Here is a 21,324-nt window from a genome sequence, read left to right on the forward strand (position 1 = left end):
AATACCTTTCATCAGAGAGAAAAACCTACTGTGATGTGGTGATAGAAATTTTCTATAGAAGAGGGGGACAATGGCAGTTATATCCAGTGAGTACTAAGGAAGGAGTTTATTAGGATTGCTGCTTTTAGATATCATCCCAGCAGGGAGACAATATATTACCAGAAGGAAAAAAAACCAGATTAAAATGACATTGGTTTGCCCTCAAATGGATATATTAATGTTTAGAGAAATAGGCAAATGTAGACACTGTTCTAACAACTGTGTTGGCGCAGTGGTTAGAATGAAGTATTGCAGGCTAATTCTGCCGATTGCCAGCAGTTTGACCCTGACCGACTCAAGGTCAACTCAGCCTTCCATCCTTCCAAGATCAGTGAAATGAGGACCCAGATTGTTGGGGGCAACATGCTGACTCTGCAAACTGCTTAGAGAGGGCTGTAAAGCACTAAAAAGTGGTATATAAGTCTAAGTGCTATTGCTATTGCTATTATAATTTGATACATCTGAACATAGCAGGGGAGATTGTGATTAGGTGGCTTTTCACTGAGTCTGGTGTCCAAGATGATAACTGCTGGTGAATACCTTCAGGTTTCTGCTTTGTTTCATTAAAAAATTTACATGTGGCCCTTAATACTCTGCTGTGTATTCTTGTAGGATCCAACACTGAAACTTTCCTGACAGTTTGTCTATGGAGATTCTCAGTCATCCAGGTCATGGTTGTCCTAAAAGTGCTTTCTTTTCCCCAAAAGGCAACTGAACTTTCTTGTTGTTTTTTTTCTTTGAAGACATTTTGCTTCTCATCCAAGAAGCTTCTTACCTCTGACTGGATGGTGGGGGAATGGAAGGATTTATATTCCTTGCAGACAGGTGGTCATTTGCATTCTTTTAAAGAGTTATTGAGGCCACTTGGAGGTTTATCTGTGTGTCCTCAGGGTCACCTAAGTAGTGCAAATGGGTGTGGAGCCTTCTGGGAACTGCTGAAAGGACTATGTCAGATTTTAGAGTTCTGGGCATCTGTCAACAAATGGACAATGGGACTCAAGAGCTGTGGCTGGGCAACCAGGGCTCACCCTTATAGGATTACCAGAGGGTTACAACAGACAAGACAAAAGAATATTGTATTTGAAAATCACACCATTATGGCCTACTCCTCATCTTTCCTATTATTTATCCTTATCTTCTTATGACTATAACTTTGCTGCTTGTATCTTACAATTTATATTGGTTTTTTTGTACCCTAGTATGATTTATGTTGTTTGCTTAGCTAGTACTCTATGACTATCACTAAGTGTTGCATCTTATGATTTTTGATGAAGTGTTGTATTTCACAATTTATGATTAATGTATTTTCATGTTGTATATGATCATGATTATCTTTATTACTTGAATGTACACTGAAAACCTATGCACCGGAAACAAATCCCTTGTGTGTCCAACCACACTTGGCCAATAAAAAATATATATTCTATTCTATTATGAAGCATGGCTAACTTAAAGCAAATGTTAGAACTGTGGGAAATATTTTTTTCAGACTCAAATATTACCAAACAATTATTAGCAGATCAAAGGAGATTCATTACCAGAAATAAACTATTCAGGGATGCAGGGCTGGAAGAGATTTGGAAAAATTGTGAAAATGAATAGTAGAACAGATAAAACTGAGATGACAATATGCAGAATTATCAGCAGAAAGATAAAGACTGCCAGCATTGAAAATAGGGCCCCCCCAAAGACCTGACATTTACAATGAAGGATATGAATAAGGTGCTTGTAAGGATTAAAATAATATCAGTTAAACAGTCCAGTAGATTTGCCTACAGTACAGCATTGGTGGTTATGGAAGAACTAGGTAGCAAAATTAGAAAACCAAAACCAAAATCATTTAATCCCAAAGTGGAAGATCAGACTGGGGGCCAATATAAAGAAAGTAAGATCAGCTGCAAGTAATTTAAAGAACATGAAAGAACAAAAAAAATGACAAATGTAAGAATCAAGAGAAGCCTAATAAAAAGATATTGGCTTAATTCCAAAAACAATGAAGAAGCTTTGAAAATAATAAACAAATAGAAATAGCTGGAAAAAATAGACACTGAGGTACAATCATCATCCAATTTAAGCAAAATCAGCTATTTTAATTGTCAACACTGTGACAAACCAATCTGAAGTCATTTTTCATTTTGTCTTCATTGCCACATATTTAGTTTAGAAGAAGGAAGCAGGGGTGTAATTTTCAGTTAGCCAAAACCAGGGCTTTTCTTCTCATAGAATGCTCAGAATGGCGTTCCAACACCTTTTTTTGAAATAAAAAAAGCTTCCTCTATTGGCTTTAGGAGTAGGCAATCTGAGCCAGCCAAGCTGAGGGGAAAGAGAGAGGTTTCCAAGCTGAGCCATGCTGGCTCAGGAATTCTGGGAGTTGAAGTCCTTGAGTCATAAAAGAGCCAAGGTCGCCTACCCTGCACTAGAGGAGGACATTAAAATTATTTACAAGGTTACTTCTTTAGGAACTAAACTTTTAGAATCTAAAACAGCTAATTCAAAAAAGCCAACAGGAAAGAACCTCACATTTTTCATCTGCTTCTGTCTTTTGGAAGGTAAAATTAGATAACAAAATAATCTATTTCCTATGTTAACATCTCTGCAATGAAATCAATAAAGGTAACAGGAAAGAAATGAGAAACATTGTTCTCAATGTAATATGTCTAATTTAGCTGATGCTAGAAAAATAGTATCTTTTGTACATCTTGAAAACTATTTTGAATCTATAACCATCTATTACAACTAAACCACTTTAAATTAAACAATTCTTAAGAATGAAATATTCTTAATTTGGACTTTACTTTTACTGTTTGGACTGTTGTGTGTTTTGAAAAATAGATTATTTAGAATCAGTTATGTTGCATTTCAGTCTTTAAATAATTAACCTAGTATATACATAACAATAAATGATGTTTTCCATGGTGAGCTTAACATCAATAACAACATTTATTAAAAAGGCTAAAATAATTTCTGGTGATATTATCTGTACATTAAAATTTTGTTTAGACACAATCTTTCACTTTTCACATTCTGGACAAGCAGTGGTCATGTATCCTAGCAAAAGATGTTACATATGTGCATAAGCGTAGTCAGTAGCATATGCCTTTTTAAAAATATCAAACATGGAAAGAAACAAAAATAAGTCCAAAATATCTGTATTACATCCAGAAAAGCCAACTTTGCAACCAATATTTCTCATCCATAACTAGGGCACCCTAAGGATACCTGCATACATGCAAATGGTTCTCTGGGATCAGTAATGCAGCAGGGATTGCATTGAGAATTGCAATGTTTGTTACAATTTTTTTATATGGTTGGAAAGAGGCTGTTGGGCGCCGGAAACCACTGCCATGAGGAACACAGCTCTGGATTGGGGTTCGGAGCAGCTTTGGGTGGGGGCTCAGCATGGGCCGTGGCATGGCAACTGCGGGGAGGGGAATCCCCATGGTGGCTGTGGGGAGGGGAATCCTTATGGCATGTGGCTCCGAGCTGCAGGGGTGGTGGTGCAAAGGACGGGCAGCAACGCTGTAGCAAGACACCAGCATCGCTCCGAGTGACAGCACCTTTGAGTTCAGGCACCTTTTCTTTTTCTTTTTTTTTTTTTAGAAAAAAAGCACTGGCCAAAAGAATTCAAATGTATGGGAACCAAGATCATTGCTGATAACATTTTGGCGGGCTGGAGAGCTGGGAGGAGTGCCTGCATGTTCTAACAATTGGTGAATGTGATTTATGACAGCAAATTGGGGTGGGAATTGCAACTTGCAACTTTGTAACCAAGAAGAGGGGAATTTAGTTTTGGGTTCACCTTTATATGTGCCATTATTTTGTAGCCAAATAAATATGTTTTTTGAGGAAGAATTCCTTGCTTTGAAGTTCTTTTAGTTGGTCTCAGTTAACCATGACGTTAATCAGACCAGAGGCAATTCTATCAAAGTATAAATGACAATAGAAATTATGAAACCAAACAAAAAAGAAACAAGTTTTAGAATGATCTATGGGAAGATGAATTTAGTTAAAAAACAAAAACAAATGGAAGAACTAATAATAACAGCAGAAATGCTTAAAATTGAGTGAAAAAGATTAAAAAACTGAACATCTGTAAATAATCAATTGCATCACTAGGTTATGTCCAGTTACAGCTAAACATATTAATGACATATTGCATAGAGGAGATATCAGTGACTGGTTAATAACTTGTAAAATGTAAGGTGGATACAAATAAAACTTGGTAATGGCTTACAATTGGAAGATTTTAAAAAGAAACTGAAGTCTAGATTTTTGCTGCTCAAGATTAAGGTTTTCAAACTAATGCACAACTAAGGCCAGAACTGAAAAATCATTAAATGATTCAAAGTGCAGATTATGCAAAGCAGATCATTCATTCAGCTCATGCAATAAGATATAAACAACAACATAAAGCAGTTTCCAAAATAACCCATGATTTATATCTGATGAAACAATTTTTATCCAACTATCATAACAGCACTATAGTTTGACTGATGAATATTAGCAGGAGCACTAGTGGAAAATAAACTATGCTTTACAATATTCAGAGGCAGTACGAAGATTTTTCTATTCTGATAAAATCTGACTTTGTATTGATCTTGGGTTGTATATATTGAGCCTGTCTCCATTTTAATTTGTTCTTTATGCATTGTTTTATTGTTCGTAAACTATGAGATTGTGGCATTTTAATTCATGTATGGGAAACCTAATAATACACATACATAATACAAGTTTTGTGTTAAATAAATAGTCAGTTCTGTAATGTGTGCAAAGAATGGTGAAAACAGCAAACAAAATCTTGATGTGGGTGGTTGCTAGGAAACTAAACACATCTGTTTCTATCCAATCCCTGCATGGCACTCTAAACTCATGACTACACTAAAGAGATCTAAGGAATGATCTCTCTTCCCTGCCCTCCTACCACTTTCTCTTTCTCTTTGTTACAGTTTTATATCAATCAAGAAATAGGTTATGTAAGGAAAAAGCATGGTGAAGAGACGCTTAAATCTTTTTAAAAAAGGGTTTTAAAATAAATATAATTGTGAAAGAACCAAAGCAATCATTGTTTATTTACATAGAGGAAAGAAGAGGAGCATATTTGATCGTTGTTGTTAGTGCCATTTGAATGTATGCAATTATGAAGTTTTTCTTTCTATAGGATCAGCCAGAATTATGGCTTGCAATAGAATTTCTGTCTTGTTTTAGTTCAGTAAAGCTGCATCATGTAAACTCGGATCGCTGAAGCCAAGTTCTCCAGGAATTAATTTCCCATCAGTTAAATTAAATTAAATTAAGCTCACAGATCTTTGTAGGAATTAAAACCTAGGCCTGCTTTGAGGAGAAGTTGTAGGCTTATTGCCCTTATTATTGCTCCAGATAGGTTAATCAGGAAGTAAAACAAACACAACTTGCTTTTAAAGTAATGCAATTCAGAAGAAGGTTCCTACTGTGTCCTTGACCATCCTGTTCTCCCTCATTGTTTCCTTCTGTATTATAGAATGATTTAATTTCTTTAAAACTGTGGTGCTGTCAGTGGCCAACCCATTTTCCACTCCAATAAAGGAAGGGATTTGCTCTCTCTGACTCTCCCTTGCTGTCTCTTCCCTCCTAGATCTGTCTGCTTTTATTTTTTAACGTTACATTACTTGTGTAGTTTAGCACACCAGGTGAGCATGCATTCTATGCATTTCAGATGTTGCGTCTGCAGATGGAAGATGCTAAACATTTTCTACTCAGGCATTCACCCGTTCTTCTGTTGTCTGATCAATGTGCTTATTTGGAGATGGGGGTGGGCTTAAACATGTTTTGATAGTGTCATTCTGAAAAACAGATGCATAATCAGGATATGATTAACATGTATAAATTAAATGAAAACTGGATAGGGAATGCTTTTTTTCTTCATGATTGCATACTAGAATCACTTTTTTTTTAGAGAGGGGACAAGTCCATGATCAGATACTTGTCTTAAGCATTCATGCATGCTTATGAGCTTCACATGTGCATTTGGTTCATAGTGAACTATACAGGCCTCTAACTTGACACAACATTGTTCTTCATAAATTCTTCTGTTCATGGTTATCAGATGAACTTAACAAAAAATCTCAGCAACTGGAACAGCTGCATGTAAGGTTGATTTATTTAGTTTACCTAGTTCTGAAGTCTCATCTATATTGACTTTTTCTTAAATTTTTGCAGAACATCTCTCTTCAATCCCCAATCTACCTGATAGGAAATGGCCTTCTGCCCATAAAATATGGAAGGGAAGAATTGAACTGCTGCAATCTAGAGGTGTAACTTTGGCTGCCTCAATGTTCTCTTTTCCACTTTTTCCTTATAGCGTTGAAAAGGATTACATACCAATGATCAGACATTCCCCCTCCCAGACCAACTCTAAGCAGGAACATCTTTACTTCTAGAGGAGCCACCTCCCTTTCAGCCAGTGGTGCCACCACAATGCCTCTTTTACTTCGTTATTTCCTTTTTGGAGCCCCCTTTTACACATGCTTTTCTGAGCCTCTGTAAAGCTGTGCTGCCTTTGCAAAGCTGTGCTGTCTTTCCAAAGGCATCCTGAAGACAGTGCAGATTTACAAAGAGAGTACAGATTTCAGAAAGCTCATGGGGTCTAGTGTAGAAGAAGTTTGTCGAAGAAGGTGATTCTAAAAATGAGAAAGAATGGGAGCAAGGCAGTTCTGCTCTGAGCATAGTGGCTGAGTGCAAAAGGCAAATAGTCTCAGTGCAGTGAACTGAGAGAGAAGGCAGCTGGGCAAATGCTTGCTGGGGCAGGCTGTGATGGCTGAAGATTCCTGGAGTGTGAAAAGCATCCTTGGAATTGCATGGTTCTGGGTCTGCTTGCTGCCCTACAAAGCAGGGTGCAAAGACATAGATAAGCGAAAGATGGGAGGGGACGGGAGGCAGTCCTTTACCTTAATGAGGCTCAAGGCTGGAAAAGATTAAGGTGGGAACTTGCTTAACAATCCACGATTCCTTCCGTTAATGACCACAATGGGATTGCCATTAGTCAGTGCAGTCATGTGACATCATGCTTTACAACTGCATTGACTTAGGCCAGCAATCCCAGTCTCAATTGTGGTTGGATGTCGAGAACTATCTATATGTACTCTAGTTTAGAATACATCTGGATAATGATTTGCATCCTACAATGTTTTAGGAAATAATATAGAATCTTCCTTCCTTCCTTCCTTCCTTCCTTCCTTCCTTCCTTCCTTCCTTCCTTCCTTCCTTCCTTCCTTCCCTTTCTCCCTTCTAGGAGGAAAAGAGCCTAGATAAAGAAAGCAGCACTGTGTTGTCATGATGAATCTCTGTCTCTTTCATACAGGCATAGTAATAGCAAAGAGGCGCAGCCTGCACTGTATGGCCTGACTCTTTCATCATTTTGACAAAAGCTTCAGAACCTGCAGATGCTACAGTCTATGGACTCCTTTAGTCTGAACCATATCTAAAAGAAACGCAAGCCACATGAACTGTAGTGTGGAAGCTAAATTGTCCGTGGTTAATTTCAATAGGAAGCATGGATGTTTCTTCTACGTCCTTTTTTCAGTAAGGATTTCCATTTACTTATTTCTTTTTAATCAGTGTTATAGCCTGCTATTCAAGTGTGCAGACTCCATTCAGGGTAGCTCACAATAGTTAAAAGGATGTGCAATTAAATCAATTTCAAAGAAAGCATGAGAATAGGTCAACATGAAAAAAGAAGAAGAAGCAAGGACCTCACCTGCTTTTGGTGGGCTTGGAAGTTAAGCAGAGTAGGAGCTTGCTTATTTTGGAAGGAAAACCACCAAGAATATTGGGGCTGTAAGCTAGATGTTGAAAAGTTGAAAACTATCCCAGGGAAGAACAAAAACTGCTTCTATATTATAGTTTTGTCTGTGTAGTTACCAGGAGTCAAGATAACCTCAAGGATGTCTTTATACTGCCTATCAGTAAACTCACAGTCTATGGAACCCATGCCATTTTATAAATGGATATTAACTTGTTGCTACAAGAGTGCCTATCTTTTTTAAATATAAGGCATTCCAGAAGGAACACAAGATAAAAATCTCTTACCTGCTTTGTTGCATAGTGGTGTGGTAAGCCACCTATAAATATTGGTCCTGTTGGCTGCCAAATGAGAGATGACCAGGAATTGCCGATTTTGGACCTTTTCACAGTAATTCCCAGGATAGTCACGACAGCCTCACACATTTCCAAATCTTGACTACATTCATTTGGGAAGAGAAGAAGGAAAAAAAAAGTTTTACAACTGAGTTCAACAATCTGAAAGAGTTCCTTAAAAAACTCATTACACTGTGTCCATAAGATGATGGATATTCTGATATACCAGCTCTAAATTAATAGCAATTTAACAGTGACTGAGGAAATGACTATAAAGCACACACATGGTCTCCTTTTCTCTTGTTTTGAGCAGCTTTTCTAAAATATGAAGTTGATCTATCATTAACATTGCAATTTTATATTAAAAAAGATAAAAAACTAATTTAAAGTTTAAAATACTTTGTTACCATGGAAAACCAGCCATCTGAATTGTTATTAGTATTTTTAATGCTGCAAATTGATAAAACGTGCTTTTGCTCCAAGTACTTCACGTAAAAATCATCCAGAAATATCCCAAACACATATATCAAAGTAAAATAACTACAGCAATGGACTTCTGCTAATTTGTTAGACTCATTATAATTTAAATTTAAAGCTCAAATGTCCTTGTTCACCATACAATCTTGATTTGAATCTTTCCATTTGGTTCAACTCCTACTTAATAAATATTTTGGATTGTGTTTTGTCGACAGCCAATAGAGATTATCACTGAACAGTTGGTAACCTTTTAAAAGTATTTTGAAAGCTTAGTTGTTCAGATCTCAGAGGGTACATTATTCTTAAGGTAAAGGGAACTAAAAGATGACAATAAGCTGCATCCATGCTTGTGTACCCTATCACATAATGATGTTACCATTCCTCTGCTAATAAATCAGCCCTCACCATTCATACAGCACAAACAGGAGATCTCTAACCATATCAAATGTCTAGTAATCTTTGAAAAACTGTCTCTGACTCATGTTCCTGTTGTTCTAAGCTGTCTTTGAAACCACCTGTTTTTTTTTTCATTGGAGAACCAGCTTGCTATGCCCCGACTTCCAATTTCCATTTCAATTGACCCAGCTTGAAGAAAAATTCTGAAAGACAGCTTTGTTAACAAGACCCTCCTCTTAGTTTGTTGCCACTGATCAACCAAGCCATCTGCAAAGCTGAACTGGACCCATGAAGAGGAGGAGGGTTTGGGGTCTTCTCAGAGGACAAATGTTTGGTTTGCCATTTGTGAAATGATTTCTTCTAGAGCAGGGGTGTCAAACTCAATTTAATGGAGGGCCGCATCAGCATTGCGGTTGCCCTTAAGGGGCCGGGTGGGTATGGCCAGGGTGGGCATGGCCTACTGGGTGGGCGTGGCTAGAGTGCATATGGCCTAGTGGGTGGGTGTGGCCAGCTCTACATCATTCGCATCAAGGGTGCCTGTGGGGACCTGGGCAGGAGTGGGACAGATCTGAGGGTCTCTGGCAGAAGGAGGGTCTCTGGGCCAGGGCCAAGGCAATGGGGGCCGTTCCCTCACTGTTTCCAGGATGGTTTCACGGGCCGCATGAAACCACTTTGTGGGCCGGATCCGGCCCCCAGGCCTTGTTTTTGACATGTCTGTTCTAGAGGATGGAAGCACCATGCAGAATAGATGTTGGAACTGCAGAAGAAGAGAATAAACTGAGGGAAGGAGGAATCATTTCAGATCATTTCCAAGGAACATCCTTGTGGGGAAAAAAGAAAAAAGCAGAGGAATTGAAGGTTTTATAAAATAAAATGGAGGAGGGAAAAAGACTGCTCAGAATTAACTGAAACCACTTTGACTGTGTGCATAATACCTTACGTTTACATAAGGTAGTGACTTGTATAAGGTATTTTAAAAGAGCATATTTGACTGTCTATCTTATATGGCTGTCCATCTATCCAGTGAAATTCTGGGAGGTGAACAAATTAAAAATGTAACAATCCATTAGGGCATTATAGAAATCTATCCATATATGTAGATATAAATAAATGCTTCTCCAGATACTGAGATCTTATGACACTCAGTGTGTACTGATAACATTTGGGCCAACCTATCAAAGATCTCTTGAAAGAAAAGACAGAAAGAAAGAAGTGAAGCAGGCTGCTCCATCAGTTCTGCTGAGAAACCAGCTTCATTATATTCCTTCTTCCATCAACCATCAGGCTACAAAAAAGGGAGAAATGGAACCAGGAATATATAGTTTTTTCTCTTCTTGAAACAGTTTGAACCCATGTTCAAAATGTGCATTTTATCATTAAGAAATAGTGTTTGAGTTAGTTGTCTTCCTTCTCTCCAACCTTGCATCTATGCTGATCTTTCAAAGAACCATTTTGGGTGGAAGAACAGAATGAACAAGGATTGAGAGAAAGAGAGAAGGGGTAGCAGCATCAGAGCAGAATTAAAGATTTAGAAGAAGCTAGAATGAGGGAGGGAGAAGCAGATGTAAAACCACCTGCTCTGTGCCTGCGCAAAAAGAAGAAAGATGTGAGATGGCAGAGCTAAAAAAGCTGGAGGACATCAGTCAAGAACATACATCAAGATGTGGAATGAGACAGAGTGGGTACAGGAGAGAAACAGACTTTTATTTTATTTTTTTGCACTCTGCTGATAGAAATGAAGCAGAGTTGCCTAGGCAGGTCATGAATACGAGGATATACAGCCAAATATTGGCTTCAGGCCACTGCTAGTTGATAAAAGATACAGCAATTTGTCTGAGATGTTTTCAGCATAACAGCTGTTATGTATGCATTTGCCTACAAGCAAGTAATATTCTGGAATTGTTTCCTTGGGCTTTCTGTTCGCAGGACAAGATGTTAACAATTCAGGATTCCGGTGAGCAGTTTTTCACCTTGTGCTTGTGCAGTTTTGTACCTTCTGATAAGGTTGGATTGAACATTTCCAGGAGAGGATGAATTAAAATAACAACCTTCAGAGATTATTCTTTAACATTTGCAGCAGATACTACTGCCCAATAGTTCACATCTGGTATAAGTATCCCATCAAGCTTCTTCTACAACCAACACGTAGGGTGTTTAATTTTTGTGGGAACAGTGATGGTGTCCTCCTTCTCTCCGCTCAGTACTAAAATGTACGCACAATAATTCAAGTGCTCCTCTGGGTTAAGCTGCTAATAACTGTGCCCTAACAGTAATTGTGTAGTTTCATCTTTTGTGCTTCCCATAAATATAATAATTAAACATTGGTCTTCTAATTATAACCTGGATAGTGAGATCTATCCAAATAGAGCTGTATCCACCACCCAGGATCATTCAAAATTTGATGGATAGAAACGTCAGATGATCTGTTAATACACCATAGGGAGAACTTAGCATAACAATAATATTTGCAAGCATCTCCAAACTCATGTGTGTGATGTCCTATTTAGTGGCATTTGTCAGCAAGTACTGACAATATATTTTAGACTCTATGGCAAAACCATTTAAAAGATAATGAAACATCAGATTGCTTTTCCTGCCGACCTTGTTAAATGTTACTCATACTAAGAACAACATTTTTCACCCTTTCGGACTCTGAAAGAATATGGTCCTGTTTCCTGAATGCACTGGTCACTCTCTATAATATTTGTAGACAAATATAGCATTTATTTCTAATCCATTGTTTGGTGCAGCTGAAGTCATTTGTAATATTATTAGCTATGATTATCATGTCCATCAATCTTAAAAGAACCTAAGTGGCTATAACTTTAATTAAATTGAAATGCTAATGTCAATAGGATTGCAAAAAAAGAACCCTATACTATCTACTATCTCTAAAAGTTATTCATCATCCACAACATTGGAGCAATAATAGTCCATCAGTGATATTTCACCATTTGAGTACATTAATCATTGTTGTCCCTGGTATTAATATTTCATCAGTCACTATGAAAATTTATTACTGGTGTAATTGAACATTCTTTAGGCATATCTTTCTATACTTTCTTAGAGTGCCAGTATGGCCTTTTCCTGACTTCATATATTTAGAAGGTTCAAAAGAATTTTTATGTCACTGCACATTTCCTAGCTCAAGTAACATATAAATTAGATTTCTCTTTCAGTTTAAATAATGCATGTTATCAGATCTGTGGTGAAATGCCTAGCATCGATTATATTATATATATTATATATATATTATATATAATATATATTATATTATATATAATACATATTATATATGTTTCTATATTAAACTATTTTTAAAAAATATGTAAATCTGCATTTAAATAATATTTAAATATGAATTTGAATATACTGCTAGATATAATTGATTGCAAGTATGCTTCTTTGAGTGGAGAACTGTACTGCAAAACATGAAGAACTCCATATCCACAGGTCAATTATTTTGACTACATTAGGCTAGAGTCAACAATCAGCTTCATTTATTTTGTACAACAGTGTTCTTATGTTCTTTACCAGCTTGGGGCTTTTTGTGCATTTTAGATTCATAACCAAAACAATCATTTTCCCAATTGCCATCTTTCAGTATTTCTCTGCTATGATTATTAGAAATAGCATGTTTGTCCACATATTAGAAAGTAGCTATAGCTGTCAAGCTGTTTCATTCTGCTATAATGTGTTTGCCCATGCACATACCTGCATTTAAATAAATATTTTTTTAAAAAAAAATCAGCTTGATTTCTCTCTAAATGTCCATGCGGGACCAGAAGTGTAGAACACTTCTGAAGGATTATTTGTGACTCTACTCTATAGGAGAGGTTGTAATGAAGAGGACATTTTCTCTGACTCTATTATGTTTGCATGAATTATTATTATGTTTGCATGTATTGTATGACACTGCCACCATCAAGATGTTGAGGAAGAAAAGTTGAAACAGTTTGGATACTCGTTATATCCAACTTTCATTATTTATCCCAAACATGGCTGTACAGTTTCATCCAGATTCACTGGAGTGAGTCACTGGGAGGCAGAATGGGATAACTCACCATGGCCAACTGACTGCAAGGCCGCTGTGGCCTGGGACAACTCACTGTGGGACAACTCACTGCTCTCTGCAGGACAAGTCGACATAAGCAAATAACTACAGAAAAATTTAACACAGATAACTTGACACAAGATAACTATACTGTTATCTACCACTAATGTCGAGGAAACAGTGGCAGATAGCAATGCAGTTATCTTGCACTGAGTTATACCACACTGCAGCAATTTGTCCTGCAGTGAGTTGTCCCATGGTGAATTGGCAGCAGCGAGTTGTTGTTGATGAGTTGTACTAGACCCCTGGGAGGCGCCTTGGGAACTGCCTGTTTTAAATTTAACAGATTCTTTCAGCTTGAATATCTGAAGGGTTGAGATGGGAGATTTGGAATGGGGTTCCATCAATATGCTGGTAACACCTGATTCTGCTGCTCTTAAGAAATAAATAGCACCTTTGAACATTGTTTATAATTCAGGGTGAGCTGGATGAGGGAAAGCAAGCTAAAATTATACCCATACAATATGGTAGTGCATTAGATAATGAGAAAGCTGAACCAAAACTACTAGGTTTTAATGACATCTGCTGCTTTGTGTTTGATTTACTCATTCTGATTTCTTTTCTTACTTCATGTATACTTGCCAGAGTTCCATTTCAATCAGGTGGCCATTTAAATGACTTAAGCAAGAAAAAAGAAAGAAGCAAAATCAGGTGATACTCTTTTGGATGGAACTGCACTCACCCAGAAATAGAAGGTTAAGAGTTTAGGTCTTTGCCACTGCAGCTGTCACTAGATTTGCAAGTGAAAGCTATGGGAGTAGCACATTAGCACAAGGGCTAAGAAGGGCTAATACAAGAAGTCTGACTGTTCCTGAGCTAGTCAAAACTAGTAATGGTTATCAAAATGGCATTCCGCTGAGTCAGGGCATAGTTTCATCCAGTTTAATACTCTATTTTTGTAGTGCCACTTCAGGATCATTTAGGGTCATTTTTTTTATGGAGACTGCTTTCTATTGAAGCTGAGACTTTCTATATACTAGAAATGAATTAAGCCACTGAGTTATAGTTCTTCCTATATGCCTTTAGAAATACAAATAACTCAACCTTCAGTTTTAATAGAAAAAAATGTGAATAACCCGTGATGGCAATATTGGTCTGATTTTAATTAATAGATTTCCACTTTTGAGAGGTGGGGTGTACAATGGCTCAGTGGTTAAGATATTGGGCTTGTCAGCTGGAAAGTCAACAGCCCTGGTTCGAGATCTGAGCGTCCTTGCCCTAGCTCCTGTCAACCTAGTAGTTTGAAAACATGCAAATATGAATAGATAAATAGGCAGCACTTGGTAGGAAGGCAACAGTGCTTTGTAACCACAGAAACGTCTTTGGACAGTACTGACTCAATGGCCGTTGAAACAGAGATGAGCATCACCCTCTATAATTGGCAACTACTAGTGGATTAAAAATCTGCAGGGACTCCTTTACCTCTTTACTTTGGGGAGGAAAGCAAACTGCTTGTCATTCTTTTCTCTGTCCTTCCACCTTTTCCAACCTTCTCTCTAGAACCTTTTCTAGAGAGCCTGGTCATTGCATAATGTGTACATTGTGGGATAATTTGAACCACTTGTGCCTTGTCTGAGAATTCTGTGTTAATTTATTCAATAATCCATTTGTTTTCGTGACTGTCCACAGTGTTCTCAGGAGTATTCTCCAACATCAATGTTCAAAAATATCAATACTATTCCTACATTGCTTTTTCAAAGTCCAACTTTCATAGAGTATAACAAACTATTCCATAGTTTACACAAATCTGATCTTTGTAAAAATAAATGCATCACACCATTTGAATATATTTTCCAAGGCTTTTGTGGCTGCTCTACCAAGTACAAGTCTGTAGCACATTTATTGATTGGTTGTTCCTTTACTGCTAATGGCTTATGCTAAAAGGAAGATACTTATATACAGAATCCCTCTTTGAGGGAGATGGACAATTAAAAAATGAAAAATAAATAAACAAAAAGATATCTTCCTTGTCAATTCTAAGGCTGGTTGTTCAATCTGTTGTCATTAGTCTGTTCTTTCTCTTTAAGCCTAGTTTCCCCCCCCCCACATTGCTCTTTAATCTCTACAGAGATTCTCAGTTATCCAATCTCCATTTAGCTATGCACTTTGGGATGAACACCCTTTGAATGGTGCAGGAGTATGAATGGATTTCCAGAAAACATTGCAGATTACAGGAACCATTTGCACTTCAGTTTGAGATGCAGACAATACAGACTCATCCCCAACAGCCTGTGCCTATCTTCAACAGTGAAGGGACACAGGGCAGAAAACATCCCACAGCCAAGAAGACTCCACACACATTTGCACCACTCAGGTGACCTTGAGGACACAGATAAACTTCTAAGTGGCCTCAATGACTCTCTAAAAGAATGCAAATGACCAGCTGTCTGCAAAGAATATAAAACCTTCCATTCCCCTATCACCCAGTGAGAGCTGAAGAAGCTTCTTGGATGAGAAGCAAAATGTCTTCAAAGAAAAACAAGAAAGTCCAATTGCCTCCTGAAAAATCACCTTTGGGACTTCGCTCTTTAACTTTTATTATTAGGACTTGTAGAATCTTTGCAAAACTGTCATGACAGTGTCATCAGCATAGTGCAGATTATTGATGTTTCTTCCTCCAATTTTTGGTCTCAACTTTTTGACCAATTCTAAAACATTAACATCATTATTGTTGTTATTACCATTTTCAGGGAATTTTCATTATGCCAAATTAAAATTATGAAATTTTAGAACCAACAGTGATTTTTAACACTGCATTAATATTTAAACAGAAATTCCTATTCTAGAATTGTGCAACCTGAGCCTTCTCCAGTGAGCTAGGAGAAGGCTCAGTTTGCATAACATGAATGAAGCTTTGTACTTCATAGGTACATAATGTGTATGAAGTTTTGGAGTGGAAAAGTGTATTATGTTTAAGACTTCTGATGATATTGATTGTGAAATTTCATTTCAAACTTGCTTTTTGATGCTATTGATTAGCCATCTATTAGGTGATTTGTGTCAAAATATTGTATAATAGCCTCATCAAGCTGTTATCTCTGAAAAGCTGTGAAACAATGGTTATGATCAACTAATTGGTATTATTAAGTTGTTATTAATTAAATTGCAATCAATTAGATATAATTACACCCATCTTGTTCAATTAATTTTGTAGAAAAACTAATTGCCTGTTCTTCTCAACTCAAGTGATCTTTCTCAAAAAAAAAATTAAGGGAAACACGTGTACTTTCTTCCCTCTCCCACATAATACTAAGAACTTAAAAGATGATTTTGGAGCAGCATAGTTCATGAGAAAAAGGACTGAATAGAAACTGTAAAACCAAATAACACCAAAATTCTGTTGGCATATGAATGAATTTCAACTTCATCTATATTATAAGTTGTAGTAAAGAAAATAGCCATTGTAAGGACAAAACCTGGGAAAAGTTTAGATAATTTAAGTATCAACATAACTAAATTATTACTTCAATTATTCTAGTTGTAGCCCACTTAAAATGTTTTTAAATCCCACTGGATCCTAATGCAGGATTAGGTAAATCATGGCTGGCACAAGATTCTGATCATCAATCTTGATGTGTATGATGAAGTACTTGAAATTCATGGAAGCTTATACCTCTTAATAAAATTAAAAGAACTTGACAAGAACTTGTCTCCATGCATCTGGTGCAGTGAGCTGCAGCACATAGAAGCTTATGCCTTTTAATAGAATGTAAGTCTGGAAAAAGTGCTAGAGATTCATTCTATTATAATGGGAGAATCCCAACCTTCCCTCGTACGCAATGAAAAATTAAATATCCACAATTCTCATTGCATTGTTTGATGAATTACAATCCCTTTTCCAAGGAAGTGGGGGGGCCGGGAAATCAACTGGTTGTACTGAATTTTAAACAGAATGTTTAAATATAAGTTGTAAATTCTGTTTTTCAGTACATTGGAAATGTATACATATGGGACTAGGATCATTATGATTTAGTTACACTGAATGATTACATTTGACTTGATGAGTGTAAGATGCGATTTATTGATATTGTCTAATATGAGTTTTGTTTCTCAGTAGTTATTATATGATCTGGATGTAGCCCTTTGTCAAGGCCTTTGTATTACGGTTTTTAACTGGGCATGGGTTTAATCTTTTTTAATTTTTTAATTTTTGTATTGTCTTTTTTATATATGCCCTGTGAACCGCCCTGAGTCCCTACCAAGGAGAAGGGCGGTATACAAATTAAATAAAACTTGAAACTTGAAAACTTTTGGCAAAAGGTATAGCCCCTTGTTTTTTTGGTTTCACATGCTAGTGCTCCCCAGGTGCCTCCTCCAAAACTGACAGATCGAGATGGCTCTAAAGGGAGCTTGGGCTTCTTCCTGGGAATTTGGTTGGCAATTCAACAAAGGTCTTTGTTTCCTCATGAAGTTGATACGTAAGAATCCATGGGTTGGATTCTCCCTATGCAATTTCTCCCCTTTCATTGACCACATGGGATTCTTCTCCTCTCCTCTCCTCTCCTCTCCTCTCCTCTCCTCTCGTCTCCTCTCCTCTCCTCTCCTCTCCTCTCCTCTCCTCTCCTCTCCTCTCCTCTCCTCTCCTCTCCTCTCCTCTCCTCTCCTCTCCTCTCCTCTCCTCTCCTCTCCTCTTCTCTTCTCTTCTCTTCTCTTCTCTTCTCTCTTCTCTTCTCTCCTCTCCTCTCCTCTCCTCTCCTCTCCTCTCCTCTCCTCTCCTCTCCTCTCCTCTCCTCTCCTCTCCTTTCTTTTCATTTTTCTTTTCACCAAAAATGGCAATAGAGACAAAAAACAAACCCAACTAAGCATATGTAACAGTCCATATAAGGAGTTACATTATTTTTTTTAATTTTTTTGTTTATTTATTTGATTTCAATAGCCTCCTGACTCAAACAAGTGACACAGGGTGGCTTACATTGCTAAAATTAAAACAATTAAAAAAACATCCACAAAATAAATAAGTACAAATTTTGTTGTTAGCTGCAAAGTCATGTCCGACCCATCATGACCCTATGGACAACGTTCCTCCAGGCCTTCCTGTCCTCTACCATCTTCTGGAGTCCTTTTAAGCTCACGCCTACCGCTTCAGTGACTCCATCCAGCCACATCATTCTCTGTCGTCCCCTTCTTATATTGCCCTCAGTCTTTCCCAGCATTAGTCCTTCCTTCTCATTCAGTAGTATTTGAGTTTCAACTTCAGGATCTGGCCTTCTAAAAAGCAGTCAGGGTTGATCTCCTCTAGGACTGACCGGTTTGAATGCCTTGCAGTCCAAGGGACTCGCAGGAGTCTTCTCCAGCACCAGAGTTCAAAGGCCTCAATTCTTTGGTGTTCAGCCTTTTTTACGGTCCAACTTTCACTGCCATACATTGCAAATGGGAAGACCATAGCCTTGACTATGCGCACTTTTGTTGACAGGGTGATGTCTCTACTTTTTAGTGTGCTGTCTAGATTTGTCATGGCTTTCCTCCCCAGGAGCAAGTGTCTTTTAATTTCTTGGCTACAGTCCCCGTCTTCAGTGATCTTGGAGCCCAGGAAAATAAAATCTGTCACTACCTCCATTTCTTCCCCATCTATTTGCCAGGAATTGAGAGGGCCAGATGCCATGATCTTGGTTTTCTTAATGTTAAGTTTCAACCCAACTTTTGCACTCTCCTTTTGCACCCGCAACAAGAGGCTCTTTAGTTCTTCTTCACTTTCTGCCATTAGAGTGGTATCATCTGCATATCTTAGGTTGTTGATATTTCTTCTGGCAATCTTAATTCCAACTTTTGATTAATCTAGCCCTGCCTTTCTCATGATGTGCTCTGCATATAAGTTAAATAGGCAGGACAACAGTATAGAGCCTTGGCAGATCCTTTCCCAATTTTGAACCAATCAGTGTTTCCGTGTCCAGTTCTCACAGTTGCTTCTTGACCCGCATATAGGTTTCTCAAGAGACAAATAAGATGGTCTGGTAAGCCCATCTTTTTAAGAACTTGCCACAGTTTGTTATGATCCACACAATCAAAGGCTTTAGCATAGTCAATGAAGCAGAAGTAGATGTTTTTCTGGAACTCCCTAGCTTTCTCCATGATCCTGCGTATGTTGGCAATTTGATCTCTAGTTCCTCTGCCTCTTCGAAATCCTGCCTGTACTTCTGGTAGTTCTCGATCCACATACTGCTGGAGTCTAGCTTGTAGGATTTTAAGCCTAACTTTACTAGCATGAGAAATGAGTGCAATGGTGTGGTAGTTTGAACATTCTTTGGCACTGCCTTTCTTTGGAATTGGAATGTAAACTGATCTTTTCCAATCCTGTGGCCACTGTTGAGTTTTCCAAATTTGCTGGCAAACTGAGTGTAGCACTTTTACTGCATCGTCTTTTAAGATTTTGAATAGCTCAGCTGGAATACTGTCACCTCCACTAGCTTTGTTGTTGCTCAGCTTTTCTAAGGCCCACTTCACTTCACATTCTAGGATGTCTGGTTCGAGGTCAGTGACCACCTCATTGTGATTATCAGGGATGTTAAGCTCATTCTTGTATAGTTCTTCTGTGTAATTTTGCCACCTCTTCTTAATCTCTTCTGCCTCTGTTAGGTCCCTGCCATTTTGGTCCTTTATCATGTCCATTTTTGCATTAAACGTTCCCTCCATCTCTCCAATTTTCTTGAAAAGATCTCTGGTCCTCCCTATTCTATTGTTTTCTTCTATTTCTTTGCATTGTTCATTTAAGAAGTCATTCTTATCTCTTCTAGCTATTCTCTGGAATTCTGCATTCAATTGGGCATATCTTTCTTTTTCTCCCTTGCCTTTTGCTTCCCTCCTTTCCTCAGCTATTTGCAAAGCTTCCTCAGACAGCCATTTTGCTTTTTTGCATTTCTTTTTCTTTGGGATGGTTTTGGTTGCTACCTGTTGTACAATGTTGCGAACCTCTGTCCATAGTTCTTCAGGCACTCTGTCTATCAGATCTAATTCCTTAAATCTATTTGTCACCTCTTCTGTATATTCAACAAGGATATGATTTAATTCATACCTGAGTGGCCTAGTGCTTTTCCCTACTTTCTTCAGTTTAAGCCTAAACTTTGCAATGAAATGCTCCTGGTCTGAGCCACAGTCAGTTCCTGGTCTTGTTTTTACTGACTGTATAGAGCAGACCTGTCAAACACAAGGCCTGGGGCCCGGATCTGGCCCACAAAGTTTTTTCATGTGGCCCACGAAGCCATCCTGGAAACAGTGAGGGAACGTCCCCCACTGCCTTGGCCCTGGCCCAGAGAACCTCCTTCTGCCAGAGACCCTCAGATCTGTCCCACTCCTGCCCAGGCCCCCATAGGCACCCTTGATGCGAACGATATAGAGCTGGCCATGCCCACCCAGTAAGCTATACGCACTCTAGCCACGCCCACCCTGGCCATACCCACCCGGCCCCCTGAGGGCAACCACAATGCTGATGCGGCCCTCAATGAAATTGAGTTTGACACTCCTCCATCTTTGGCTGCAGAGCACATAGTCAATCTGATTTCTGTGTTAACTGTCTGGTGATGTCTTGGGTTGTTGGAAAAGAGTGTTTGCTATGACCATCATATTCTCTTGACAAAATTCTATCAGCCTGTGCCCTGCTTACTCCAAGGCCAAACTTGCCTGTTATTCCGGTTATCTTTTGGCTTCTTACTTTAGCATTCCAATCCCCCATGATGATAAGGACATCATTTTTTGGTGTTAGTTCTATAAGGTGCTGTAGGGCTTCATAGAACTGGTCAATTTCATCCTCTTCAGCACCGGAGGTTGGGGCATAGACTTGGACTACTGTGATATTGAATGGTTTGCCTTGGATTCGAACTGAGATCATTCTGTCATTTTGAGGATTGTATCCCAGTATTGCTTTTCCTACTCTTTTATTGACTATGAAGGCTACTCCATTTCTTCTGAGGGATTCTTGTCTGCAGTAGTATACCTGATGGTCATCTGAATTAAATTCACCCATTCCTGTCGATTTTAGTTCGCTGATACCTAAGATGTCGATGTTCAGTCTTGTCATCTCTTGTTTGACCACATCCAGCTTTCCTTGATTCATGGATCTTACATTCCAGGTTTTTATGGAGAAAAAATCTTTAAGCATCGGACTTTCCTTTCACCACCAGACACATCCACAGCTGAGCATCCTTTCGGCTTTGGCCCAGTCACTTCATTCTTTCTGGCGCTACTAGTACTAG

General features: G+C 38.2%; 1 protein-coding gene across 1 annotated transcript in view; it reads right to left on the bottom strand.

Moving 5' to 3' along the window:
- The window catches only part of EYS (eyes shut homolog), a gene marked incomplete at both ends in the record, with an annotated part of 678,422 nt that overhangs the window by 239,730 nt on the left and 417,368 nt on the right, over positions 1-21,324 (bottom strand). The window contains one exon of the mRNA XM_083372645.1: positions 8,104-8,254. Within this exon, the coding sequence (XP_083228771.1) occupies positions 8,104-8,254 (151 nt within the window). The remainder of the gene's footprint in view (positions 1-8,103; positions 8,255-21,324) is intronic.

Source organism: Vipera ursinii (genome assembly GCF_947247035.1).
Source record: "Vipera ursinii genome assembly, chromosome: 1".
NCBI lineage: Eukaryota > Metazoa > Chordata > Lepidosauria > Squamata > Viperidae > Vipera > Vipera ursinii.